This window comes from Aythya marila (assembly GCF_965140915.1).
Source record: "Aythya marila genome assembly, chromosome: 5".
Classification (NCBI taxonomy): domain Eukaryota; kingdom Metazoa; phylum Chordata; class Aves; order Anseriformes; family Anatidae; genus Aythya; species Aythya marila.
In genome coordinates, this window is record NC_139046.1 from 35,839,977 (window position 1) to 35,867,960 (window position 27,984).

The 27,984-nt window shown below is 43.0% G+C and overlaps 1 protein-coding gene across 5 annotated transcripts in view; it reads left to right on the forward strand.

The window, feature by feature from the left end:
- Window positions 1-9,526: 9,526 nt before the first annotated feature.
- MAP3K9 (mitogen-activated protein kinase kinase kinase 9) overlaps window positions 9,527-27,984 on the forward strand; it is a 59,564-nt gene continuing 41,106 nt past the window's right edge. For all 5 annotated transcript variants that reach the window (XR_014317609.1, XR_014317610.1, XR_014317611.1 and 2 more), the window contains exons 1-2: window positions 9,527-10,031; window positions 13,972-14,385. Coding sequence is in view for 2 of the 5 variants with exons in the window: in XM_082761574.1 (XP_082617700.1) it covers window positions 9,749-10,031; window positions 13,972-14,385 (697 nt within the window). In the remaining 3 variants the exon portion in view is untranslated. The remainder of the gene's footprint in view (window positions 10,032-13,971; window positions 14,386-27,984) is intronic.

A 27,984-nucleotide genomic window follows, 5' to 3' on the forward strand; every position in this document is an offset into this window, starting at 1 on the left:
TGGCTCCAAGTTTGGCTCCCGAGCATTGTCCACATTAAAAGCATTACCCTATTTATTTCCTTGGTGCGTTCTTTATCAGACCTTGGCATGGAAAGACCTATTCAGCCCCTAGGGAAATCTTTGATGGATTTAGCATTGAAAATGAATAGGGAGAAAACTGTTAAAGAGTAAAGGAATTAGGCAGAGGTGTGTGATGCTGATGACTGTTATTCATAAATTTCTGACCACATCTTCCTGGGAAACATATAACCTTTATCTGTTCATAGGCCTTCCCAGAATAGTGATGACTGCAAAATGGCCTGGAAACGCTTTTCTGGAGATAAACAATGGAAATGATCTAACATTAAAAATAACCCTAAAGGCAAAAAATCAGAAATGACTTTGAAACAAAGGAAGGGTGGAGTAAGCAACCCTTTTGGAGAGATTCATACCCTGCTTCATTAGGCTTATAGAGCCCAGGAATGCCAGGGAAGGTTGCATCAGAAATCTCTAAGATATCTGCCTGTATGTTATTAAAAAAAAAAAAAAAAATGTTCTAAACTTATAGGAATTAGTGAACCTATTGCAAAATTTGCAGCAGTTAAAATTAGATTTTGAGTGATTTATCTTTTTGCCATTGTTTCAGCATGTGACATGACATGACAAGAGGAGATTTTCTTGCAAACAGTATTTGAACCACAAAAAGCTATTTTGCAGTAGAGAATGTACTTCCAAGATTTAATTCAATACTGAGTGTTACACAAATCATATGAAAAACAGCCTTGCTGTGGTAACAGCACAATTAAGCACAGGTGGCCAAAGTATTTTGACTCCTGGACTGAATTTTGAATTTCTGGTACACGCTGCTGCTTCAGTTTTGTTAGTACCAATGCAGCTGCATGCTTTCTTGTAAATCTATACCTGGCATGTGATAGAAAATGAGCAGAACATTCTAAACTGAAAAAAAAAGAAATTAAAAAAAAAAATGCAAGTCAAAGCTTCAGGCATAATTTTGCAAGCTAGTAACTAAAAAGCATCTTTATTCACAGCTGTTATTTCTATTGACATCAGGAAACTGCAAACAAGTTTTTGTTGTTGTTGTTTGTTTTTCTTTTTTCATTTTTTTTTTCTTCCACACAGAAGGTCTGTAGGATCTGCGTCTCCCAAGTGAACAGTTCAGAGTTCATAGTCATCCAACTTTTCACTAGCCTGCCTAATGCGTCACGCCTGACACCAGATCTAAACAACACATACGTTCTCAAAAGGGCTTCGTTGTGATTGGCAGGCCTGCGAGGAGTTGCTGTCAGATGCTATGCACATAGCTAATTGCATCTCCCGGTTCTGTGAAACCCATCAGCTCATAAACTTTGAAACACATGCTTAGTGTTGTCAGATTTGCTCATAAATACAACAGATAAATTGCAAGAGACTGAGTTTAATGGAGTGATGGAAGAACATCAGCTCCAGGCTAGAAGTGTTTAGTAGGAGTGGGACTGATAGCTCTGGAAAAAACATCAAATTTAGTTAGCTAGATTGACCTTCAAGGAAATTATGTAGGAGGTGGCTGCATAGGCAGTGTGTGGCCTTGTGTAGTCTGCAGGAAGAAGAGAGAGTGCATTACTGAGAGCCTATCCTTTATCATAACACGTCTCTTCTTCTTCCCACTGATAAGATAGCAACAGCCATTCTCTTTGTCGTCTTTCTTTCTAACACTTCTATCCAAAATAAGGATAAAAGTGTGCTGAGAATTATTTGGTTGTTGTGGATATAAACCTGGGAACTGTCATGTTCTCTGAACCATTTGGTAGTGAAGCTGAGGAAAAAAGCCAGGAGTCCTAGACGTGCATGTAGTTACATCTGAATTACAATTAATTCAAACTTAAAATGAAAACTTATTAACCCACACAATCTTTAAGGAAAATAAACAAGTTTACATCCCCAAAGCATGTGTTTCTTTTTTCTCACCCATACAGTACTATCACAATTTGTAACAGCACATAGAAGACCCATAGACTAAAAAGGTTAAGCTGGAAGACAAACAGGAAAGAGATGAACTCAACTCCCAATTTCAGAGGGTGAAAGGTGTTGGACTGAAGAGGAGCTGGAAGAAAATTATGGTGAGAGGAGTAAGAAGTATGGACCATGTGAAGAGGTCTGCTGAGGAGGCACAGTGTTGCAGGGAGCCTGTCTTCCCACCTCCCAAGCCTCCTGGTGGACCTAGAAGAGGCTGGACTGAGTGGTGTTGTTAGCAATAAAATGCAGGTAAGGAGAGTTTTAATGCTTCTGTTGCAGGCTGCCATGAGCTTGATACACCCTTCTATATCCCATGCTATCCCCCCAGCAGGGCTCACTACTGCAGATACAGTCTGGGCCTGGCAACCTCCCCACAATGGGCAAGAGCTCGGCCAGCCAAGGAGCCTGGAGCCTGTGTGTGCTGTGACTCACACTGCCTCATTCCTCCAGGGTTACGCAATTAGCCTTTTTTTTTTTTTTTTTTCCTCCATAGCAAGGTTTTCTTCTACATTCTTTCAGTGGTTTTGTTTCCCTTCAGTAAAAGTGCCCGCCTTTGTCATGATTTCACCCAAAGTGTGCAGGAAATTAAATAATGCAGCCTGGCCCAGTACCAAGGGCCCATTTTCTCAAGGGGAACAGGAAAAGGTGATAATGGTTTCAGGAACTGGAAAACAAATACGTTCTATGAGGCCTGCAATTGTTTCATGTGAGTGAATAAAAACAATGAGCCTTGAGGCCTGAGGAAGCAGCGTGTGGCTCCAGCAGGACCAAAAATAGCTCGGGCAAGAATTTCTTCGCTGTTACCGCAGAATGGAAAAATAAAACCGCGTTTAACAGGCGGCATATGAGGCAGGGGACGACATTGCTGCGATGCCGATGCGAAGCCTGCGCGGGCCGGCGGGGCGCAGGCCGCAGGCGAGGCCCGGTCCAGGCGGGGGCACCACCAGCGGCCCGCCGGGCCCCACCGGCCGCGGCTCCGCGGCGCCCCCCGGCGGCAGCTGCGCGGCGCCGGCCGCCGCCGCCACGCGAGTCCCCGGCTTCGGGCCGCGCTCGGGCCCAGGGCAGGCCCGGCCCCGGCCCAGTGCCCTCAGGGGGCGTGTGAGGGAGAGCGAAAATTTGGCGGTTAAAGCATGGATGCTTTCTGCTAGGAATAGACTGAACAATTCATGTGCTAATATTCAATAAAATGGATTGAATTCAATAAAATTAATAGAATTCTGTGATTCTGTGATTCTGTGAATCATTTCTTACTGCTTTTACTCCAATTCTTTGCTTGCGGTGAAGAAGCTACTACTCTGTACTGGACAGGGTAACTGAAAATGGGGAAATGAAGTTTTTGTAGCTATCCAAATGGGCTCACTGTGACACGTTTTGCATATGATTTCAACAAAACAAAAACAAAAAACAAAACAAAACAAAACAAACAAACAAACAAACAAAAACAGAGCAAATAGCATACTAGCTTTTCCCGAAGTTTATTATAAAATGGTGGATTTGGGTCAGATTTTTAATCCCACTAGGTATCTGTCCACCATCCCTGGCAGGCGCTTGCTTGTGTTAGAGGCTTCGAGCATTTCAATCTTCCATAGCAGCACCGTGCAATCTAACAAGAGTGGATACTGTTGTGGAGTAGTCTTTGCTGGCATGAATTTGAGGTGAATGCTTAACAAGCATTAAAGCTGTGAGTGAATTACGTAGCTCATTCTATTGAGTTCTGGCTCATCTTATCCCATTTGCCATTAGTTTGACGTAAGTTACAGAAAAATAGATATTACAAAAAAAAAAAAAATCTAAGAACTGTAAAATGTCCCTTTTCCAAATCCCTTCTTCCTTTAAAGCTGTCTTACTTGTTTTGAATAGAAGTGTCAAAGCTGACTTCAGGAAAGGTCTGATTATTACTTATCTATGCATAAACTGAAAATTCTGGAGTCTAACTGAGACTTTTGGGAACAGAAGCTGAGACTCTCCACTTCCCTGTGATACAAAATTCCAGATGCTACCACCAGTGGAGCAGGAAAACTTATGCTTGAGGAATAGTTATGTGAAGAAAGCCTATCATACAGGGCCTTTCAATAGGTGTTCATTTGGAGGCAAAACACAACACCATGAGAAATTAGGAGGCATGTATCTTTCAGGACTTAATTTTGTTTAATATTATATTTTGAGAACTACTCAGGTACCAGTTAGAGTAAAAGGCACTCAGGAGTCTGCAGTCTGGGGCTGATTTGTGTAGGATACCTCCATGAATCCTATTTCTCTCATGTTCTTCAGAAGCTTCAACTGTACAGAGCTGTACAGTGTCTTCACAGTGTGCAGAACCAGAGCCAACCAATTAGGGAAAGCAAAAAAAAAAAATAGATAAAGTAAATTAATTTTGGAACATAAAGGTACATGCCTCCAGATAACTGCAATAGTGTAACATGAAATTCGTGCTCACTGAGCTGATGTCTCTGACTGTCCATGGATCTGGTGCTGCCAGTACTAAGAGATGGCATTCGAATAAAAACATTACGTGTCTTTCTGCCCACTTACTGAAAGATCAAAATACAATTAGGTCCATTTCCATGTAAGTACAAGGAAATCCCCCTCCAGTTGCCTTATGAAGTACTGAATGGATACAGAGTCATATCTGAGCTTAGTCACTAGATATAGGGTAGACACAATATAGGAAAATGTAGACAGGAAATTTTCCAGTGAAGAGTGATACATTTTCTGAAAGAGGCTGCTCTGACTAATTCTTCTAAGAATTAAAACCATGATTGCAAATAAAAGGAGACAGCAGGCAAATATTGCTTATTCCTGCAAAATAACATGAATAAAACCAATTACTACTGCACTGACCTATCTGGTTTTATTTTAGATTGAATTGTTACTCTGAATAGTAAGTTAACTTACTGAATACACATGAAAGAAAAAACACACACACACACACACATCAGCATGAATAAACAAAAGGATTGTTTTACTCCAAATGAAAAGGCTATATATTTCATCTCCATTACTTTGCAATGGAGATTTATTGGAGTTACGGTTTGAGTATAAAGTTATGATTTAGGTATGAATACTGGTATCTCTAATGGATGTTGCATGTCTTTGTATGTTGTAATGCTAAAGCACCATTAGAGTTAGGAACAAGGTCATCCGTCTGCTATGGTTTGAGTTCACATGCAGGATTCTTCATTTTTGTGTTGTATTTCTGAAGCTATTCGAGGATGGCTTCAGCAGCCTGAAAACTGGCCCATACACTTTGTTTGACAAAGTTAAAACCTAAACAAAACCATGGGCTAGTTCATATCTTGGTTTTGATCTTCTTTTTGTTATTTCCAAACAAAACCTCACTGCCCTCACAAAGGAGACTTGGTCTTTCCTTGGGCTGAAGGCCTCAAGGGGAAGCCAAGGTACCGGGGGCAGTGCTGGCATTGTGGTAGGAAGCTGAACACGCTGAGGGACTGTTGAACCATATGCTGACAGTGCCACTGAAGTGTATCGGGCTGCTGCTTCAATTTTCACATGCAATAAAAAAGGGAAGAATTGTGGTTTAACAGATTTCAGGGCTCTTTCCTGAAAGGTCTGCTTTAGTGTCTTTGCTGAGCTTCACTGGGACCATTTGCATTGCACTGATTACACTATTCAAATTGGTTTTATTATTGTTCCGCACATTTTCGAAACTGTGGCAAGATGTTACCCGTGTGGCAGTACAGGTGTTCCTCTGCAGGAGTGGCAGCTCACCAATGCCAAGTGAAATAATGGCTATAAATGTGGCTTGGATTGGAACAATATACAGCATGTAAATGAACATAATTACTAAACCAAAATTACACATAATTTCTGTTAACTGTGTATGTTTTACTGTAGGCAGAAAGCTCATTTGAAAGTCTTTCTCTGTTTCATTTTTTCTTCTATGGAGGTTGATAAATGTATCAGTGCTATGTGGTATGTGTGAAATTATACTATGACCTGTGAATTTAAAAGCTGAATCTGTCTGTGATATCCATAGGGAAGTCCGAGATTTTATCCCAGAATTTCCACTATCCAATGTTTTTAGTCTTGTTTTATTTTCAGGTCATCTGTTCCATGAAGAAAGAAGATACAGCCATCTGGGAGATTAGCATATATATTTTATGAAGCAGAGCAGAACTCTCTCTTCTACTGACTCAGATGCTAAAGACACAGATTCACAGCCTCGCTCCTAGCCAGCACAGCACAGTTTCCAAAGCTGATGTTGCTAGTGGCTTACTTCTCTCCCTTGCAGTGACATTGGCGAAGCAGTTCTTTTCTAAAGTGGGAAAAAAAACACAGTCCAGTTTTACAGCCATGCAGAAAAGTAATTTATAGTGATAGAAGAATCAATTTGTCAGTAGAGATTACATTATTTGAGGAGACATTATCAGTGATTGATCAAATAACTGTCTACTGGGATAACACACATCTCCAGAGTGCTTTATGTGGCTCTAGCTGTGGGTATAACCATAGAACACAGCTGAGATACATCTCTGGGAATGAGAGCATTAGTGCTGAGGTAATTTAAGATGCAAATATGAATGACCATGGAATGTAAAAGGAGCGAGCTGCACTAAGGAGACACACCAAGGAGCATCTCCTTAATGTTTTATATTTATGTACTGTGCTGGTAGAGATGTGCTTTCATCAAAGCTATAGTTGGTAAAACAGTAGTGGTCTTGTACTGTTGACTGTTTCTGTTCCAGTACTTTTTCTTCCTTTTGGATCTTTTTTTTTTTTTTTTTTAATTATTTTTTTTTTTGTAACATCTTGATTTTTGCTCTCACAGAGCACACAGACTAGGAGCCTAGAGTGCCAAGTTTTTGATATCCAATGTAGTTTTATAACTATGGACTGGCACAGTAGTAAGATGTTGTTACAGAGCAGCTAGGTCCAGTGAAGAGGGAGGAAAGGTTTCAGTTCAAAGAAAAAGTACTAGTTTAGTAGTCTGCATAAATATACCAGAGAAGATACAGCAAAGGTTGTCCTAAATATATATGAATGATGAAATGGAGTCAGCAGAGCACTTTCCTTAGCTTCTTAAAACAAGAACTAGGAGTAGAATGGCCTTTTTTTTTTTTTAATTTTTTTTTTTCCTCCTCTAAACAATGTTTAGTGTTATTTTCTTCTTCCTTTTGCCAGTTACGGAAATATTAACGTTTACTCTGATCCTTCTTTCTACCTTGATCACAAGAACAGCCTTTCCAATCTGGCCAAATCTTTTCATTCAGAAACCACTTTCTGACACGGCTGGTTAAAGATGCCAAGAGAAATCTGCGAAAAGGGTAAAAACCGATCAGGGCTCTTCCCGAGCATTTCCCTGGACACTCTCCCAGCTCCAGGCACTTGTTGTTCTGGGCTCCCTGAGCAAGCCAGACCGTCTCCGTAGAAACAAACACATCGCAGGGAAAGGAAAAGGGGGCAGAAAAGAAAAAAAAATAAAAAAAAAGAAAAAAAAAAAAAGCAAAAAAGCAAGATCTCTTTTACAAGACGACTGTTTATCACAATACCAAGGCAATCCACAAGAGGGCAGGGTTCTGTCTCGTTAGGTCGCTGCAGCAGACAACCCGAGCTTGGCCTGAAGTCCATTTTTCTCATCATTTTCACCATCAGCAATGTAACTCTCTGCTTTAAAGCTTTCAGTGTTCCGCAGCGGTGATCTAAATGTTTTAAACAGCTGAAAGACAGGAGACTTCTATTTTATATCTCACTAAAATTTTTATACTACAATTTTTAAAGCTTTGAATTATATTTGTATGTTTTTGTTGTTTTTTAATTATTTTCCTTAAATGTAATTGCACAGAAAAATATTGCATGCAACTGTGGCTGTTTTTAAATAGGGACATTAAAATCAGTCCTTCAGATCTCATCTAAATCATCTGTTATTTGAACTCCAAAAATTAAAATACAGCTACTTGTTAACCCTCAGCTTCTAAACGCAGGCTGTTGCTGACAGGGAGAGGTCTGCTGTCCCCTTCCCCATCCTGCCCTACTTCCCCACATTGTGCTGGCTTTAATGATCATGTGTACGTACAGTCGTAACGTGAGTCAGATCAACCTGAAATGCTGACTGAAATCTAACCGCCTTTCCTTGGTGGCTTAGCTTTCAGCTAGATAAATGAGCTGAAACGACTCTAGAGCCACGCAGTCACTGCTGGTGGAATCAGGAAAGCAGGTCAAGCATGACAGGGGACAGGGAAGTCCCTTTCAGCATCAGCTCTGAATAAGAGGAAGCACTTCTCTGCTGGTGGGCGGCAGAGCACTGGCACAGGCTGCCCAGAGAGGCTGTGGGGTCTCCTTCTCTGGAGATATTCCCAACCCGCCTGGATGCTGTTCCTGTGCAGCCTGCTCCAGGTGGCCCTGCCTGGCAGGGGGAGCCAGCTCTCTCCAGGGGTCCCTTCCAATATTGGCCATCCTGTGCCTGGGCTCAGTAATAGGGGATAAGCTTACACCGATTGTGAAAATACACCGTTAAATAAAAACAGAATAGTGGAGCATCATCAGATCTACACTAACTGGCAAGAATAGATGGAGATATCATAAAATCTATAGCTCATGTCTTAGACAATCTGATTTGGAAACTAGTATTGAAATATGCCTAAATCTTGCATGTCACAGTGAGGTGTTCTGAGCTCAAGCATCTATTTTTTGCTTTTCAATTCCTTTATAAAATAAGGATATTGATGTGTCTGTTTTCTCTAGACAAGGTGTATTTGCTTCCTGTCAGAAATAAAGGCTGTTTGTGAAAAAAGGCACTTGAAAGTCCTCAGTTCCATGCAGGGTTCTCTGAGATACTTTCTCAGATTACTAAGATTCTTTATTAAAGGAATTAAATCTTTATTAAATTATTACTATATTTCAGGGGATGGATGTGCTTTCCCAGAACACAAGACTAGCCGAATCATGTATTTTACAGGCACCAATAGGGATTCTGAGCGCCACGTTTCACTCAGAGCACGCTCCCATTAAGGCCCTCATCCTCCTGCCACCGCCACAGCGGCCGCGGCGCCTCACGGCGCAAGATGGCGGCGGGCGGGAACACGGCCCCTCGCCCGCCCCCTACCGGGGGCCGCCCCCCCGCCGCGGGACCCGTCGCGCGCAGGTCTGGCCCCGCCCCTCCGCCAACGCCGCTCTGCCATTGGCCAGCGGCGCCGACGACCGGAGAGGGTGGCCCCGCCCCCTCGGCGCGCCCCGCCTTCAACCCTCCCCGCGCCGTGCTCCCCTCCGCAGCCAATGAGAAGCGGCGCGGTGGGCGGGCCTCGCCGCGCTTAACTGACAGGCGCCGCGCGACCAATCGGAAGCGAGGGCTGGCGGGGCGGGGGCCAATCGCGAGGCCGCCGGTGAGTGCGCGACTCCGGCGCGAGGGGGGCGGGCGGGCGTGTCCGCGCGGGCGAGCCCCCGCCAATCGGACGCGAGGAAGCCTTGACGGGCGGCGGCGGCGCCCAATAGCGGCGAGGAGCCGGAACGGCCCCTCCCCTCCGCCCGCCGAAGCTGCCAGAGAGTCAGGTGGCTCCGGGATGCGCGGCGGCGGCGGGCGGCGGCGGCGGCGGCCGGGGCGGGGGACGCGGCCGCGGTGGCGGCGGCCCGGCGGCAGGCGCTGCCCGGCCTCGCCTCTCCCCGCGCTGGGCTGAGGCGGCCCCCCCCCGGCAGCTCGGCGGCGCCGGGGCCGCATGAACAATAGGCGGCCCGCCCGGCCCCGCCGCCCCCCGCCGCGCCCGGCTGCCGCGGGCGCCCCCCCCTATGGAGCAGCCTGGCCATGGAGCCCCTGAGAGCGGAGGGCGGGGAGGCGGCGGGCGGCGGGCCGCTCTGGACGGCCGTCTTCGAGTACGAGGCGTGCGGCGAGGACGAGCTGAGCCTGCGGCCGGGGGACGTGGTGCAGGTGCTGTCCCGGGACTCGCAGGTGTCCGGCGACGAGGGCTGGTGGACGGGCAAGATCGACCAGCGCGTCGGCATCTTCCCCAGCAACTACGTGAGCAGCGGCGTGCAGGGGGCCGGCCCCGAGCTGCGGGCCCGCTACCCGCCGCCCCCCGCCATACAGCGTAAGGAGGACGGGCACCGGGGGGGGGGGGGGACCCGTGTGGCCCTAATGAGCCGCGGTGGGAGCGGGGAGGCCCCGGCCTGGCCCTGCTGGGAGCCCGGCAGCAGCCCGGTGGGGGAAGGCCCGGCCCTTTTCCCACCCCTCCGGCGCCCTTCTGTCTTGCAGGCTCGCCGTTCTCTCCGGGGAGGCCAAAGCTGGATCCCCGTGGTAGCGTTTTGCTGGTGCCGGGAGCTGTTTCCCTTTGTTAAGCGCTGCGTTTCTAGGGGCTGGTGAATTTTCACGAAATGAATGAAGCTCCGTGGCTAGGCAGTGGTGGAGGCGCCGGGGGCTCTCCCTTCAAGAACATCCTTAAGGAGACGTTGCTGGATGGGACACGGTTGCTTTCCGCAGTGTTGATTCACTGCTAATATTTGTTCAATACACTCCTTGCTCCTAGCCAAAAGTCATTATTTTTTTTATGTAAAAGAAGCCCCATGTTAATTTGTGTTATCAGGTTCCCACTTGCCATTTACCTTCTTACAAATTCTGTTCTAAAACATACCCAGTGAGTCTTACATGAATTGGGATTTTTAGGCCTGAGAGTTGCTTGATTCAGGTGTGATGCTGAAGGCATGAAGGGATTGGCTTGTTCCTAATTTCAGCGCTGTTTGGAAGCCTTTGGAGACAGGCTTCAAGCCATTTTTTTCTGCTGATTTTAAGTGCTGTGTACGGTTGTGGAAAGAGAAACAGTAAGGAATGAATGTTGCTAGATCGTGTTTCTCTATCAATATTGACAATTCAGGCACGAATAAAGCTTTGGGGGTGTGGGGTGAAGATAAATCATCAGATTAGTAGGTTTTTCTAGAAAGTGAAAAGAATAAAAAAGATGCTTTGTCCTATCTAGGACATATCTCCAAGGAATACAACTAATACCTTCTTTTCTCATTCTTTGTCTCCTTGAAAGCATTTAAGTAAAAAACCTCAGTAATTCATAACATTGCCCTTGGAACTGTGAAGGGACTAGGTTGGGCAGTGGGGGTGCTTTCCTTCCTGCTGGATCAGCATAGATTTTCCTTTCCCCATATGCAGAAAACACTGCAAACGTTTAGTGGGTTTAGTCTTTGAGGTAGTTGTGAAGAACCATTCCTTCAGAAATTCTTGAAGCCTCAGCTTCCCTCCTGTTTTGCCTGTTTTGTTTTTTGCCTGCTTTTGCAGTCTTTGTAAATGTGGCCTTCCTGCCCTATTACACTTCTCATGGCTGGGGATGGTTCAGGACCAGTTGTGGAGTTGCACCTTCCCCCTTTACCCTTGTCTTACCCTTCTGCTGCCCTAACAGGAGCGCACTACCTCTGTTCTCTCAAGTCAGCAGCCATATGTTCATGACGGAATAGAACTTGTTCCCCTGCAGTGAGTTTTTAATATTCTAAGGGGCTGTGGTGTTATGTTGTTTTTTTTTGGTTTTGTTTTTTTTATAGAAGCAATGATTTGGACAGGTGGTTAGGTTGGTTGCTGTTGAATTCAATTTCCAAGTTTAACGTTATAAACCTCTCTGCCCTTTGCAAGGACTGAGGCTCGCTTTAGGGCTGGTGTAGTTAGCTTGAAAGCTGTTTGGAGTAACAATCTACTGGCTCACTGGACTACAGAGTAAGAGTCTTCTGTGGCAGTAGTGCAGGGAGTAACTCCAGAGATGTACATCTCCTTGGAGATGCTCTTTTTAGTTGCTTTCCTAAAGTTTATCTTCATGTTTCGTGAAGGTGTTGGAGTGCAAGTCCTTGAGATTTTGTTTCCGCTGAGAGCTGAGATAGCAGGTAGCAGCGTGCTGGCTTTCAGCTGTCGGGGTAGCACGCTTGAATCTTACCTCAAGGGTACCCTGATGGTACAAGTGTGCTCCCCCTGCGGTGCCTGTCGAGGCTGTCAGCAATGGGCAGGTCTGGAGGACCCTTGTCTGCACTGCGGGCTCTTACACACTGCAGACCATGCTAAATAGCTTAATCACACAGTATAATAAATAACAATTAAATAGCAGCTACTTCGCAGTTGGGTGATGAGGCACTGGAACAGGTTGCCCGGAGAGGTGGTGGGGGCTGTGGATGCCCCATCCCTGGAGGTGCTCAGCGCCAGGTTGGGTGAGGCCCTGGGCAACCTGCTCTGCTGGGTGGCGTCCCTACCCGTGGCAGGGGGTTGGAAGCGGGTGAGCTTCGAGGCCCCTTCCAACTTGAACCGTTCTGTGACGTGGCCACTGGTTCGTGGCTGTGATTCCTTATCAGTCCCCAGAGCAGTGATAGCACTTCACTTAAATTCTACAGCACTAAAATCAGCCTGTTAAATGCCCCCATTGCCTGGACAGTGTAGTGCAGCATGTCCGACAAATGAAACTGGAGTTTAGAAAAGGGATTTGAGTGCTTAGAAATGTGAGGAAAATGAGTCTTTTGTGCACTAGGGTAGCTGTGAAGATAAAGAAACTAACTCAACATGAAATACCTTTTTAAAAAACAAACAAAAACAAAACTTGGCAGCATATGGCCTGTTTTCCTGGTGAAGCTACCCGTGAGGGTGAGGTAGCTGGTCTGAGTTAAAGAAACACATTCGAGCTAAAGCAAAGAGCGTGCTTGCATGTGAAAGAAATTTTAGAATAATTGCATACATTTCAGTGCAACATATCTGACTTCACATGGAAGCATAAGCCTCTGGCCTGGTGCCCCGGAGTGACTCCGGTTCCTGTGTGAACCCAGCAGGAGCGTGGTGCTCCTGAGGTGCGGTTTGTACGGGGCTGCTCCTGGAGCCGCTCCTGGAGCCGTGCCCGGAGCTGTCCGTTCAGCACCGCGGGAGGCGGCGGGAGAGCACCCGCTGTCCTTGGAGCCTGTTTTGCCCGGGACTGCCAGCTCCTTTTGTGTGTTTTCAGCAACACGGTCCTCTCTCTGGTGTCCGTAGTTACTGTCATCATAGTCTTGTTCTAAAATTTCTGTGCTTCTGGTCAGAACTTATGCCTTTGTCTTCGCTCAGCTGCAGCTCCTGAGTTTTTGAACACCAGAACTCTTACTGTAGGAGCAAAACCTTTTTTGGCTTTAAATCAGTGTGTGTAAATCCGTGGAGTTCAAAATCTTAACCAAAAGATGCATTCAAGTAGTGGACAAGAAGTGTTCTGGGTGGGAAAGGAAGGGTCTTTCCCCTTTTGGAAAACTTCCTGGTCAGTTTTTTAACATTATTTCCCACCAACCTGTTGTTTGTGGAACGCTAAAAGAACCCAGGCATCCTTATTATGCGCTATATATAATATGTATTAGTCAAAAAGGTTTTTCTTATTGCTAGCCCAGAATACTCAGTATGCACAGTCTGATCCATCTGTTTGTTGCACTGTTGTACGTAATGTCAGAGCTGGCTGACAGAGCTCATGGGGAACAAGTCTGCACAGCTTGTAGAAGTGTGGAAGAATCAGCTTGGTTTGGGAAGGACTACAAGATCGCTAGTGACAGCTGAAAAAAAAAACAACATTAAAATACAGGACAAATGCAGAAGATTCATTTGAGGTCAACTTTCAGCTCTATTGTATTAAGTACTGTAGTCCTGTCAGTGAAGATTAGGCTGTGGGTGTCTCTTGTGTTATTTTTCAGAATCTTGTGCTGTCATCGAGGGCAAGAAATGAGGGTTTATCCTTAACAGGGTTTCAGTGTGTTAAGATGATGATATTTGAAGTGTATCATTGACGACTGTGATGTCAAAGCCATCACCATTCACAGGGAATGCTTTGCACTGGTTTTTATCGTAGTGCAGGATCTGTCTTACCACTCTATTTCTTAATGGAAGATTGCCAGAAAGGACGTTTACTTTCATTTGTATTATTTTGAATAAAAATTGGCTCTTCTTCTAAGGGTAAGGGTGAGGTTGGGCAATGTGGACCTTGAGCTGATCTTCAGGCTGCGCAGTTGCTAAATGTTTACATCTCTTTTTCTCTCTTTTTCTAGTCCTGGAGATCGACTTCTCAGAACTTGTTCTGGAGGAAATCATTGGCATAGGGGGCTTCGGGAAAGTGTATCGAGCTGTGTGGATAGGAGATGAGGTTGCCGTCAAGGCAGCTCGCTATGACCCCGACGAGGACATCAGCCAGACCATTGAGAATGTCCGCCAAGAGGCCAAGCTCTTTGCCATGTTGAAGCATCCCAACATCATCGCCCTCCGGGGTGTATGTTTGAAGGAACCGAACCTTTGCTTGATCATGGAGTTTGCCCGTGGAGGATCGCTAAATAGAGTGTTGTCTGGTAAAAGGATACCTCCGGACATATTGGTGAACTGGGCAGTGCAGATTGCGAGGGGAATGAACTACCTGCACGAGGAAGCGATTGTTCCCATTATTCACCGTGACCTGAAGTCCAGCAACAGTAAGTGCTACACAGAGAGCAGGCAGGGTTTCGGGAAGAAATAGTGTGTAGCAAAGAGGGGAATAATGTTAATTTCACAGTCCTTTCTCGTGAACCACTGTATCCTCTAATTCAGTCCCAGAGGGCTTTAGCTGTGTAAAATATGGTGCTGTAGACCACAGAAAACAGACAAATGCTTTCACTTTATAGAAGCAACTTTTAAATGACTGAATGCAAAAGCAGCTATAATTGGAGCATGCTTCTGTTGTAGTCCTCATATTTATGATGTCTCAGTTTTATTGGCATTTCAGCAGACTCTGATATGTTGGAATGTGCTGTTGAAATTAAAATGTGCATCCTCCTTTTGCTTTTTTGGAAGGATGAGGGCTCCTTTTGGAAAGATGAATGCACCCAAGCTTTTATTTTACTTGTTAGATTTTTCTGTGTAGATGAGATATAAGCCTGATCTCCTTCTGGGAGATGTTACGCCATCTCTGCCAGATGGCAACTTCTCCCTGTCCCTCATGGACTGGTGTTGACAGATGATTTAAATGAACCAGTACACCTATGTCGTGAGCTGACGTTTGTGATGCTTCACACGGGATGCAGCTGACCCATGAGAGCGTGGGGCCTAAAGCTCTGGTGCTTATCGTTTTGGATTTCACTCCATGATCATAATGGCACTGTCGTCTTCAATCTGAGTATTTTTGGTAATGTATCTATTTTTTCCAAGCTTAAAACTGCCTTGAAGTCAGATGCACCTATAGAACCACTGTTTGTGATGTGGGAACAAACTGCTGCAGTGACCTAAAGATCTCCCTTCCTGATGCCTGCATGCAGCTATTTGGACTTCCTTTCTGCTTGTCTCTGTCTAGATGGCAAGAGGAAAGAGATCCCTGCGTGTTAGTTGCAGTGGTGTAGTAGGTGTGCTAGTGAGAATTCATTTTTATTTACAGCTTGAGTTATGAAGTGCTATGAACTGGGTGGCTGAGATGCAGATGCATGCCCTCCTTTGCTTTGAGGGCAGTAACATCTAGCAAAGAGGTCTGACAGATGGGAATTTTAATATCTTAAATAGATTTGCCAGAGCTAGCATTAACCATTACAGTGCTATAAATTTCCAGTCCACGTAGACTCTCCCTACACTTTTTTGGCATCAGGTCTTGTGGCAGTGAATTTCCATAGTTTGTTGTGAAGGAAAAAATAAGTATTAATAACTGCAGTTAGTGAGTTTGAAAATAGAAACTCTTGAGTTTTTAAGTTGGTTTGTATAGTATCATTTTTATACTACTAAAGTTTCCCTTTTCATTAAAAAGTCAAGGCAATCTCAATATCTATTAGGATTTCCCAATATCTGACCTTTCTCCTTCCCTTACAAATGGCACTATGAGTATAAAATATGAGGATGTTGATAAATGGAGAAGAGGGAGTGATTGATTGGCTTGATTAACGGAGGACAGGCTTCATCTGTGAATCAGAAATAATTGACTTAAGAATGGGGCCTCCTACCCTTACCTAAGTAAATATTTACTGGCTTGTTTCCCTAATAGGCTGTTAAGAGCTTATTGCTAAACATTTTTGAGGTTTAGAACAAGAGCTACGTGTATTTCTAAAATAAAGTGCTGTTAGTTCCAGGCATTGCACTGGTTCATTCGAACTAGAGACTGCTAGTTGTGGAAGGGACCTGTACCAATCAGAGTAACTGGGCAAACCAAAGGGACACCAGTGCACGGTGTTGCCAACCAAACCCATGCATGGGTGCTAGAAAACATCTGTTTTGGCAGCAACAAGAGTAAATGTCTCCTGTCACAGTGATTCAGCAGTACGTGGCTTGTGCTGCACTGCAAATCCTCAGTGAGAAGTGGAGGGCTTTGCTAAATATGTTGCTGGAAATTTTCTCATTTGGGAAGAATCGATAGGAAAAGAAGAGGAACAGTGGGTGGGAATGTCTGTGGGAGACTTCAAAGACATGTTTGGAGCAGAGAGGACAAGAATTGTATCAGTAGATTGCTATGGTGGTGTGGAACTTTTTGGGCTGGGTGTTGGTCTTTTTTTTTTTTTTGGTGGGAAATTGCCCCCTAAGTTTATATTACCTATATGTTCAGGTAGGCTTAACTCATGGTTAGTAACTCATGGTCAGGTTACAACTTTGGAGTTTCAACTCACGTCTTTCCTGAATACCATGTTACTGCAGTGCTAATGTTCCTTTCCCACTGTACATAATGCACATTGTAGGAATTGCTCTGCCCTGTTTGCTTTCTGCAAATTTTGTAAAGATTAGTGGACCATGTTATTGCATATTATATGTGGTTTGCATTTTGTTTGTTCTTCTAAAGTACTTATTTTTTTTTCCATTACTGTGGATAATCAAGAACAAATGAGGTTTTTAGCTGTGTGGCTGGAGAATTACAAGCCTGTAGCATTTTCTTTGGCCAAGTTACCACCCGCCGACTGATAGACACTAACGTGTCTCTGGAGAAGGAACAGCTTCTGCTTGCAAGAACTTGGAAAAGATACTTGCAGGCAACTTCTGTCACATACTGAACATCTACAAGTGCTGTAGAGCTGTCATGGGAACATCAGCTGCATTGGTCTACTGATTTGTACCGCCTCGGTTTAGTAATAGGCACTTGTGTGACTGATGCATCTCACCTCCAAGTACCAGCTGGTAGCTGGGACTTGCGTTGTCTGCCTGAAGCTGCAGGAGGAGTCAGTCTGAGGGCTAGGGAACAAGATGGAGGAGTGGGAAAGAACAGCTGTCTTATTTAAAGTCAAATTTTCTACTGGAATAGGAGAAAATGAGAGAATGGCTTGCTTTCAGAATCTGCTTGTATTCAGGCAGATACAGATTGCATGAGGACAGTACTTCGTGCTGAACCTTCTAAAAATGTGTTACGTTTTGAACAGTGAAATGAATCAAGTGGGCACCTTAATGGAAGTCTGAGAAATTGCCCCACTATACACACGGTAGGATTTGAAAAAAATCCTTTTTAACCTGAGTTATTGCAGTTTTATGCGTGCACTCAACTAGTAGGTACCCAAAAAAGTCTCAGAATAGTTCTCAACCTTTTGGATGGCAGAATATATAGCAAGGTTTTGATTGACTTTGGGAAGTAAGTTCCACTTGTAGAGAGGCTGAATATTGTGGGGTTATTTGAAAAAGTCTCAAGGAACAGACACCTGGAATATTCAATCAAAAAGCACTTTCCAAACTGATTGTCTCTTCTGTTAATCAAAAATGTGAGCATCTTATTTCTGTTCCACGTTTTTTTCTTCATTTATTTCTTTTTTTTTTTTTATTATTATCTTGGCTTTCTAATGCATTTACAGTGTAGGAAGTGTCCTGAAAGTTTAAAATGCAGTGTTCTTTTGAGGCCGATTTTTAATGTAAACTCTGCAGGTTCTGAGCTGCCTGTTTTCATTGCTTTGTGGATGTTATCAGGAAATGAGTATGTAAAATCTTTACGGAACAAATTGCATACCTGCGATTTATTTTATTACAGAGAACTGAAATTCTTTTGCTATGTGTCAGTTCAGTTGGCAGCGAGTCTGGCAGTTCCAGTGGAATTACCATTTCACATGTTACTCATATAACTACAGAAGGGAAAGAGGATAACCCAGGAAAGCTGTTTAGTTCTGCTGCGAGGAGATGATTTTTTTTTTTTTCCTTGGCATTTGATTCAAGAGACTCAATTTTTTTCATGTAAGAAATTATTTTAATCTGTTGACAGATTCATCTCTGGCTTCCTTCTTTTAGTCTGGTGATACTGCTAACCTTTGCCTATTCGCCTGCATTTTGGTGCTTCACTGAGCATCTGCTACGGAATTGGTAGTAGACCTTTCCCAGTGCAGAGGCTCCTAAATAATGTAAATACTGAACTAGAGGAGGGCAAAGAAAAAAAAAAGGGCAACTGGGAATACCTGCTGAAGTCAGCATCATTGTGTTTAGAACAGCTCTTGGAGTTCCCTGTACTTCTCTCATCCGATTTGAATCTCATTTCTGGCCAGGGAAAGGTGTTTGCTTAGGATCAGAAAGGGCAGTCCTGTTGGTTTTAGGGAAGTATTGTAAATAGCGAAGCTGGTTCTGTTTGTTTCTGTTTGTCTGTCAATGTTAGATGTGCCAGCATTGCTTTAGGAATAATGCCAGTTAACTAATGCTGCAGAGAACTAGCAAGAACATTTGCTTTTTTTTTTTGGTTGGCTCAGCAAAGCATGTTTATTCTTTGCACTACACGGAAAGATTTTGCTGAGGGTGTTCATGCCAGTTAGCAAATGCGTTATAAAAGCCTCTGTGTTCCTCAAAGTGGCACAGAAGATTAGCAGAAAAGTGACAAGGCCAAGGTCAAAGAAAGAGGTAAGAACAGAGCTCAAAAGAAAGTCCAACAGTGCTGATTCAGTCAAGTTAGTAGTTTTTCCCTTCTAGTTCTTTGAAGGTGTTTACTTCTCTGATTTCTTGGAGCACCAAGGGTAAGTCTGTGGTAGCTCAAGAGTCAAAGCTCAAGCTTTCTAAAGGTCTACTAAGTCCACTATAGCTTTGCCTGTTTCTTTTAAGCAGTTTAAGCCTTTCTCTATTTGCAAAATGCTGGTAGAATCAACTCTGTTATGGTCTCTGGACAGTTGTTCTTAAGTCTTAAAATTTTCCTTGTTCATTTTTACTAGTTCAAATCCAACCCCAGGACAACAGGACTTGAGTATTACAAAGCAGTCTTGCTAATGTGATTAGTTATGTCATTCCTTGCTGCAGTATTTGAATCCCAATCCAGTCATAAATGACGTTGTTCTCGCTGGTCTTTTCTGAGAAAGAAAAGTGCTTAATGTAAACCTCTTGCTCGTTCTGACAGAAGAGAGGTTTCATAGGGTCTGGTTAAAGTATGTTGGTGGAGCAGTTTGCACTCCTGTCACTGCTTCTAGTACTTGAGTGTAATTTGCTGACTAACTCGCCAGTGTTGTACCTTCTACCAGAAAGGATTTCCTTTGTCAGTGCAATTAACTGAGCATGAGTAATGCTTCATGTAAATCATAGTGAAACTATTTTAAGGGCATCTAAGTGCATTATACTAGGTGCATTATTGATCTGGCCTTAGTTGGTTGATCCCTTCTTCCGTGAGAGGAAAAGAAAGAACGTAATTTTTTGGACAACACCCAGGAGATTAATTTTATGCAAACATTCTCAGGTTTAGTTCAGGGAGCATAAAAATCAAGCTTTTTTTAAGATTAAAAAAGTACATGCAGTAGAAATCAAGCCTTTCAAACCATCAGAATATCCTCTTAAAGGTGACTTGGATGACTTTTCAGGCTCTGCACTTCAGCAATTACCAGATTCTGTGGACACGCTCCGTGATACTGCTAATGGTGTGTAACTCCTGGTGCTGGCTGCCGTGTGCCTTCCTCCGACTCCCCAGAGCAGCAGCCGCTGTGCTGACGTTCTGCTCGCTTCTCCTGTGCTTAGCAAATTCCAGAGAACTGGGAACCTGCTGCACGCGCTCATACAATGCAATTCGTGCCAGTAATATTACAACTTTCTGTCAAACTGAATGCAATAAAGTATTTCAATTTCATGTGTTATTAGCTCAGAAGAGGTAAATCATCCTGGAAGGCAATGCTAACTCTTAAGCTATTGAAACATTGAGAATTCACAGAAGTAGGGAGATGGTTTACTTTTTTTTTTTTTTCTTAGCTTGTTTAAGTCAGTGCAGCTACTTTTTTCTCAGAGATTGGACAGATGTTTTCATGCTGCAGACATCTTTCAGTATGTGTTAGCAGGTTTCTGAGAGCTACAGGACATGTTTTTATGTTGGAAGTGTTTTATTTTAGTTGAATATTAATTGCTGTCTTCACTGTGCATTGCAGTTCAGAAAAAGAGTGATTTATTTTTTTTTTTAAATAACTGTAACATCTGCAAGAACACTGTGGGATACTCCTGCCCCACCATGCAGCAAAAAATCAGATTTCTAAGTGGAATCCCCTATTTTTATAGACAAGAATGGGGTTTGTCACTTTTAGAAGTGAAACTGTCTGTTCCTTTAAAAAAGAAGTCTCACGTAATGTCCTTTCCATGTCTCTATGCCACTGTATATATTTTTCTGCAGGGTTCTTTCCCCCCCAAAGAAGAATGTAACCACGTGTTGTGTACCAAGCACTGTCTCCAAACTGTTGAAACCATAGAGCAGATAGGAACAGACTTAACCCCCCTCATGTGGGAAGTGTACCTAGGCATCTGTGTGCTGATCCCTTGGCTTCGCATCGGACCATCTGTGACAGAGCTATGATAAATCTGGTTTTCTGAAATCTCTCTTGAAGCAGTAAGTCAAGAATGAGAACAGCTTTGTGGCATTTCAGGGAAGCTAGAATAACTTTTTCAGCTGCATCATTTTGTGTTGCTTCAACATCAATAAACTTGATTTGAATTTTGAGAGACTTCTGTCAGCAGCTTCATTTTGCTTTTCTCATCCAACAATTCTTTCAGAATTTCAACAGATTCAAGGCAAACAAACTCACTTTTAAAGGATCAAAACTTAAGCACGGGTTTGCTTTTTGAAATGATGAATCATCACTGAAGACGATTGCTTGATTTTGGCAATAACCCTTTCATTTTAGAGATGGTGTGTCTTTTATAATGAGAGAAGAAAAGCGTTATGTTGCTGGAAAGATCACAGGATGTGATGTAGGTAGTTTCTTTTTGTTACATGCTTGCTTTCTGAGTCAAAGATAGTTTCTTAGGTTGGTGTGACCTTGATTTCCAAAAGGTTGCCAAAGTTAACTGTGATAGCTGATAATTGCTTATTGTCAGTCAACTAATAGGAAGCTAAATTCAGCCTCCCTGGCAGACCTAGGCTTTTTCCAGATATGAAAAAGTAATAACAAAAGCATACACTAAGAGGAGAAATTACCACAACGTATCAGGATTTATAATTACATCGTGTGGTTTAATCATTATTTCTTAAACCAGGGAGAAGAATGCTTATTTGCTTAATAGTAAATCTTTGGATCCCAGCCTGCAGAATAATCGTTACAGCGTTAATGGCAGCATGGTGCAGCATTGTTTCCTCATCTTTTCAAAAGGAATTAGTCAAAGGATAGGTAGCCTCCCTGTGATCTGCTTGTGTTACAAACTTTCCACCTCCCCTTTCTAAAAACTTTCTTACATTACTCGAGCATTTTTTGTAACACCAATTAAAAAAAAAATATATTTAAAAAAGCTTCTCTGAATGTCAGACTTCAGCTTATGAGTATATCGATGTCAAATAATTCCTGAAATCCTGTGTGTGCTTTGAATACTGTAGTGAAGTCCAGGGTGATACTTTGAAGGTACAAGCCAGGCTCCTAGTTCACTATACCACATCTTCCTCTGATCCTACCTCAGACAGGCTTCTGGAGTTTGCTTTGGCTGTTGAGAAATACTAATGGATTAGCTGTTCGTGTTACAACTGGAAATGTTCACTTAAAATGCGAGCGTGACTTCAGCCTTGTTGACTTAGGGACTTGCTGTTTGTGTAGCAAAGGATAGCGTCGGATTGCTCCGTGCTCCAGTGGCTGTGGGAAGTATTTCTGCCACTACTACACTTACTGCAGCGCTTGGGGATTGAACTGGGGATTCCTGCAGCACGCCAGGGGCACTACAAAGAACTGCTGGTACGGATAACAGTAAAAGGGCTGGAAAGCATGAGCTGTGAAGAAAGGCTGTGGACACTGGGTCCCTCTAATTTGGAGAAACGGGCCAAGAGGCCACGTGATCCATCTGCCTCAACAATATTAAAGGATTCCTATTGTTCTCCTGCTTGGGTATGTGCCTAGGGAAAGATGTTTGAGAGAATAGCCTTTAGTTGCCTTTGACTTTACGTCATTAAATGATGCTGAAAATAATCAGTTACAGAATTTTTCTTATAAGTAGAATTTTGTGCCTAATTCTACTTGTGTTATCAGTCTCGCCTTTGGATTTATTGGTTGTATTTTTTTTTTGCTTTGTTCACATAATGATATGGTTATGGTTATGGTCATCTGGCGACTGGGGGACTAATGTTTTATTAGGCATTAATGTGCCTAATGTTTTATCAGGGTACTGTGTAGCTCACCCTGTAATTAGAGTCTAAGTCAGAAATAACAGGAATCTAACAGCTCAAAAAGTGGCAGCTTTCTGATAGTTTTGCTCTATGAGCTGTTGTCTTGCATGAAGTCATGCAGCAGTGCAGGACTTCCCTCTCTCTGCAGCTGGCAAGGTGTTCTGCTCAGCGTCATGTAAAATTGCACTACTGAAGGAAGTCAGGATATTGGTGTAGTCAGCTGTAGCTTTGTGGTGATGGTGCTTCTCTGAGCCTTTTCACGTTTGCTCGGATTAATGGCAATAAGTGTGTGTTTGCGTAATGTTTGCACTAAAATCTGACTTTAAAAAACTTCTCATGTGTTTTTTTTTGCAGCCTATGGAGTTTTCAGGTCTCCCATATCGTATTTGTTTTGGAGAAGTGATTCCAGAAATGAATGAATACTTGGTATTATTGACTGTTTCATAGAAATGGCTTAATTGAAGCCAAAGGAATGGTTCTGTGCTAGTTTTTCATTGTTGGTTTCATGTTTCTATTTTTCCCCCTGAACCAGCACTATTATTAATCCTCTTCTCAGAAGGTCTCTCGGGTGACAATTAGTATGAATGTCATTCATGTGATTCCTCTTCCCCACTCCGTTGCTGTTGCCTAGGACTGTTCTTATACTTGATTTGTTGCAAGCCTTCAAACTGATACGATTTGGCAAAGCGTGGTGTTTGGTACAGATTTAATTATATTTTTCCTTGGAGCATTTAACTGATTATGAAGAGCAAAATAACCTTTCTCAGGCATGGGTTGTCCCAGTGTAAGCGGTGTAGTCGGATTTAATCTGAAACCAGAGCCGAACAGCCCCATTTTCCCAGGAAACTCACCTTAGTGTTCTCCAGGAGCACTCAGTGTTTTGTACCAGATCATTAAAGCGTTAAGGCTTCTTTCAGCTTGGCTTGGGGATGGGATCGATTCTAAATATATCATGGCTCTGGAGGCCTTTCGTACCCCCTCCCCCATTATGCATTAGCTCTGTAGAGTAACTGTACTGCGTGGCTTAAAATCCGAGAACTGCTGGGCTGTCACATCCATCACCTCTTCTAGGTTGATAGAAGAAGACAGTTGGTCAGCTTTATGGCTTTACTGAACCCTTGCATACCCAATAATTAAAATGCTTTTGCTTCAAAGGTGTGTGTGTGTATTTTAATGTGATTTTGCAGAATGGTTAACAATAAAAGCAAAAATGCGTATTACCAGGGGCAACATTTGGTTCTCCTTCCAAGATGCAAGATTTTGAGCAAGACCTGAGTTCTGTGGTGTACAGGATCTTATGCAACACTTAGCCTTCTGCACCACAAACAAATCTTACAATGAAGATGTTTTTCTGAGCTGTGCAGCAGAGTACCCAACAGAAGGTGCGTGAAGGCTACATGCGGAAAGCCCGGACTCAGTCCACGTGCAGATCTGTTAATCACTTTAAGTTCTTTGAATGCAGGATCAAGAGCAGATTGCTCATTATCTGGATACTTGTGAAGCAAAGCTGTGCAGGCTGACTGCGGAAAGTAGAGCTAAAATTGCAGTCTAGATTTTGGCAAACCACTACAATACAAGATCTTATTTTGGAGCAAGTGTTTGAAAGCCTTTCCCAAAAGCTTAGTTCTGTGCTCAGGACACTATGCCAGTGTACTGCCAATAGACTTAATAATTAAAGAAAAAACACAACACCTGGCAGGCTTAGTTCCTTGTCCCTCTTGCAGTAACAGTGCTTTTTTGTCTGGTTAGTCAAACTGCAGGCTTACAAGTTGCTGGCTGTGAGACCATGACTCTCAGAGAACACAGCAGCATGAAGAAATATATTAAGGCTGTCCTTTTATTTAACTGTCTGACATGCACTTCCCTCCCCTCACCCCATCTGAGCTGATATTTATCTTGCTTTTGCTTATTCGTGGGAGGGGAGAATGGGACTGGAACAATCATAGGAAGTTGAGTGAAACCATCCTTTCCTATGCAAAAGCATTTTCATTTGACCTATAGGTACTTTTTTTCCTTCAAATAAGGACTGTTCAAAAAGTATGGGACTAAAATTTATAGTTGCCATTGCTATAGTACTTTTTAAGTAAGAGCCTTGAAGATTTGTCAGAATGAATTGCATTTCTTCAGAGTACAGTGGAAGTTTCTATCCCTTTTTTCAGGTAAAAGCAAACATTAAGACATAATTGGCCCATGCAAGACACAAAAGATACTTATCTAATTTTTCTGAATTGGTCTCCACTTAATAAAAATAAAACCATATTGGAAAAACCATATGGGAATGAACTTTAAAGACTTTAAAAACTTTAAAGGAAATAGAGAAGGCAATCAGAGGGACTTGGACAGAGTGAAGTTTATACCTAGGTTGTAGGGAGATGAGTACAGAAAATACAATAAACTGAACTTGGCTGCCCCAATTGTAAAATTCCAGTGTGCGTGTGTCAAATTTGAGTGTGAGATTAACATTAGTGTTTGTGGACCCTTTGCTGGGAGTGGTACTTCTCAGAAAGTGCCCTGAGAGCTTTCCTAGCTTGGATTCTGTAGTCTGGAGAACACGTCCTTAGAAAGCACACCGAATTGAGTGAGGAGATTTTGTTCAAGATAAGGCTTCCTGTAATGGATTGCCATGTTCTGCTATGGGTTAGGTGGGAGGGTTTGGTTCGTGTGATATTAGATTTTTTGTCCTCTGGTATTCCTTCAGCTTCAGTCAGCCTTTAACTGACTTCTGAAACTTGTGTATTTTTTTTTTCTTATAAACTTGGAACTTCCTTCGGAGAAGGAAACAGAATATCCTCTGTTTTCTTCAACTCTTGTGCACTTGAGGAGAGTTCTGCTCTATTGCTGACAGGCAGAAGTTTAATTGTAGTGCTCCCTCATAGTGGTCTGGATTGTTTTTAAATCTGTCCATGGAAAAGCCTTACGGCTTTTAAACTGAACCTTGGTTATATTGTGCATTTAGAGATTTCAAACTGAAACAGCCTTGTTTTCCTTAAAGGTTGGACTCTGTTCTTTTATTTCTACAAAGCTCTTGCACCTGGCACTTGATGGCCTCAATATCTGATACATTTCCATACACTACTGGAATTATCTAAACAAAGGAAGTGAATGGGCTGATGCTTATCCACTATCTGATGAAACTTGTCATTTTGCATTTTGGAAAGTGACACCTCGGTAAGCTGTTCTGTTTGCAGGCTGGAGGAAGAAATAAAATGTGTCCAATATTCCCACCCACAGTGAGTGCTCATCTGCAGCAGCGGTCTTTCATGCCCCAGCTTTTACTGGGTAAGCGTTAGTTCCCCACTTGTAGCTTCCTGCTGACCTTTACTGCTGTCAAAAACAGCGATCGTACAGTGACAGTGAGTCAGATATGCACAGATGAGCAAAGGCCTATTGGGGGAAAAATATCTGTTAGTAGGCTGTTTTATCTGTACAGGTGGTTGAGTTCCTCTGGAATGATTTGCAAAAACATCCAACCACAGCAAAAATTTGTGGTACTGTTTTGAGATGGGAAAAAAATAGAGCTACTTAGGCAGAGTAGTGTCGTTCTGTATGGGTTGAGTTCCTCTGCCATTTTTCAGCCTTCTAGTTTCTAAAAAGTGGTCTTCCCACTTTTCAGCCTAAAGAAATAATAAGTATGGTGAAATAGTGAAAATAAGGGAGAAAGCTAAGAGCCCAGTTGAGAATCTGGGGGACTAGGGAATAAATTTCACTAAGTCTGCGTGAGTAATTGGATGGCTCCTTAATGATTTAAATATTGAAGTTAAATATTTCTGCATCAAGTAACATAACAAAGATGACTTTCTGATCTTATATATAGTCCTCTGAGTAGTGTATTCCACCCACCACTGTTGCTGCCATCTAGCTCTTTTACTGTGTAACCAGATGATAGTGGCTCCAAGGAGGCAGTACAGCACAAAATCAAGAGTAAAGGCAGTTGGGGCTGGATGTGAGTGGGATGTGCTTGCAGTTCTGCTAGAATTCTTCCTTGTGACTTGGTCTGATTGCTTTCCTCATTCCTGAGTAAATTTTCTTTTGGAATCTTGGATGGCAAAGCATTCGACCATGGCAGTGCTAGCACTGGCAAAGACCAAAACAGTACTACAGAAGTGCACTGACACTTAGAGGTATTTGAAGATTTCTACCGTTTTTAGATATTTCAGGCCTTCTAAGCTCTACATCACGTGGTTCTGTGTTTGTCAGCAGAGCCTCTATCTAGAGGAGATGTAGTTTACATAACCCAGGAGCTACCACTGGCACCTTTAATACCAATTCTCAGTGTGACATCAGTAACACCTCCGTATCTGTGCCCACACCAGGGAATTTGCAGGCACAGTAATATTGTCTACTGTGTATGAATTCTGATAGTTTGCAGTCAGGACTTCACCTTGGATCCCCATCACCCCTCTGTTCCTAGGTCCACGAGCTCCTTTTAAGTGCAGGATAATCTGATGTAACTCCATAATCATTTTTTTTCATTTCTGGCAAACAAGTTTTGACATTTCAGATTTTCCCAGCCTGTTTGAAAGCACCACCATCCTTCCAAGCATGTCAGAAGCGCTGTTAATGGCAGGCATCTCTTCAACAGCTATGAAGACTTGACAAAGATAACGTCAAAATGTAACAATAGAACACATGACTTAATGTTGTTTTATCACTAATTAGTAGTCCTGCTGTTTCGTGATCTGCCCAGAACTGTAGAATTTAAGTAAGAGTGGCAGGTCTGCTGGCACTACAATTCTGTGTTGTCTTAATTGGGGAAAAACGATATGGAAGTTAAATGTGAAGCCATCAATCATCCATCAAGTCGGTGATAATCAGTGTACCACAGGCGACGAGCCCTGCTTTTTCTGCACCCGCAGTAGGGATCCTGGTCTTCTAGCCTGCTTCCTTCCATATTTCTTCCTGTGTGTTTGTAATTCACGTTGTACTTTGTACCTCATTATTTTACCTCCTTCACTTAATGATTGTCAACCATTCCCATCAGGCTTGATTGTTCATTAGCTAATAGATTTCTGGTTTTGTGTGCCAGGCTGAGTAGCATCATGCACAGGCAAATGATTTGGAGTGAACTGTAAACTGGACCATATAAAAGACTGTCTTGGATTTATTTGTAATTTCTCTCCTGTTTCTTAAAAACAGATCATCTGGCCTGGGAAAGGGAACAGGCAGTTGCTGATAGAACTGTGTCATGATCCATGGGAGTGATGGGCAGTTTGCTTAATTACTGTGGCAGTACTGCAAGATAATCTTGATTTCCTTGTTCTGACTTGCAATTTTTCTCTCTGAGGAAGGGATTTTTCAATTTTCTTGGTGTGCAGGAGCCCCTTTTCTCTACCTTCATGTATAAATGTGTGGTATTTTTACTGTGAATGATCATTGTAGTGGTTTTTCTGGAATGTTCTGCTTTTGAAATGATTACTTTTAGCACAAGTAAAGGTGTGTTCAGTTCAGCACTACGCTGTGCAGAGAAAACAGAAAAAGAGATTACATAACCCTATTTTGCTGCGTTGCCACTTAATTTTGACCGTGAGGTGAAATGAGGAGCTACTTTTTACCAGTTCTT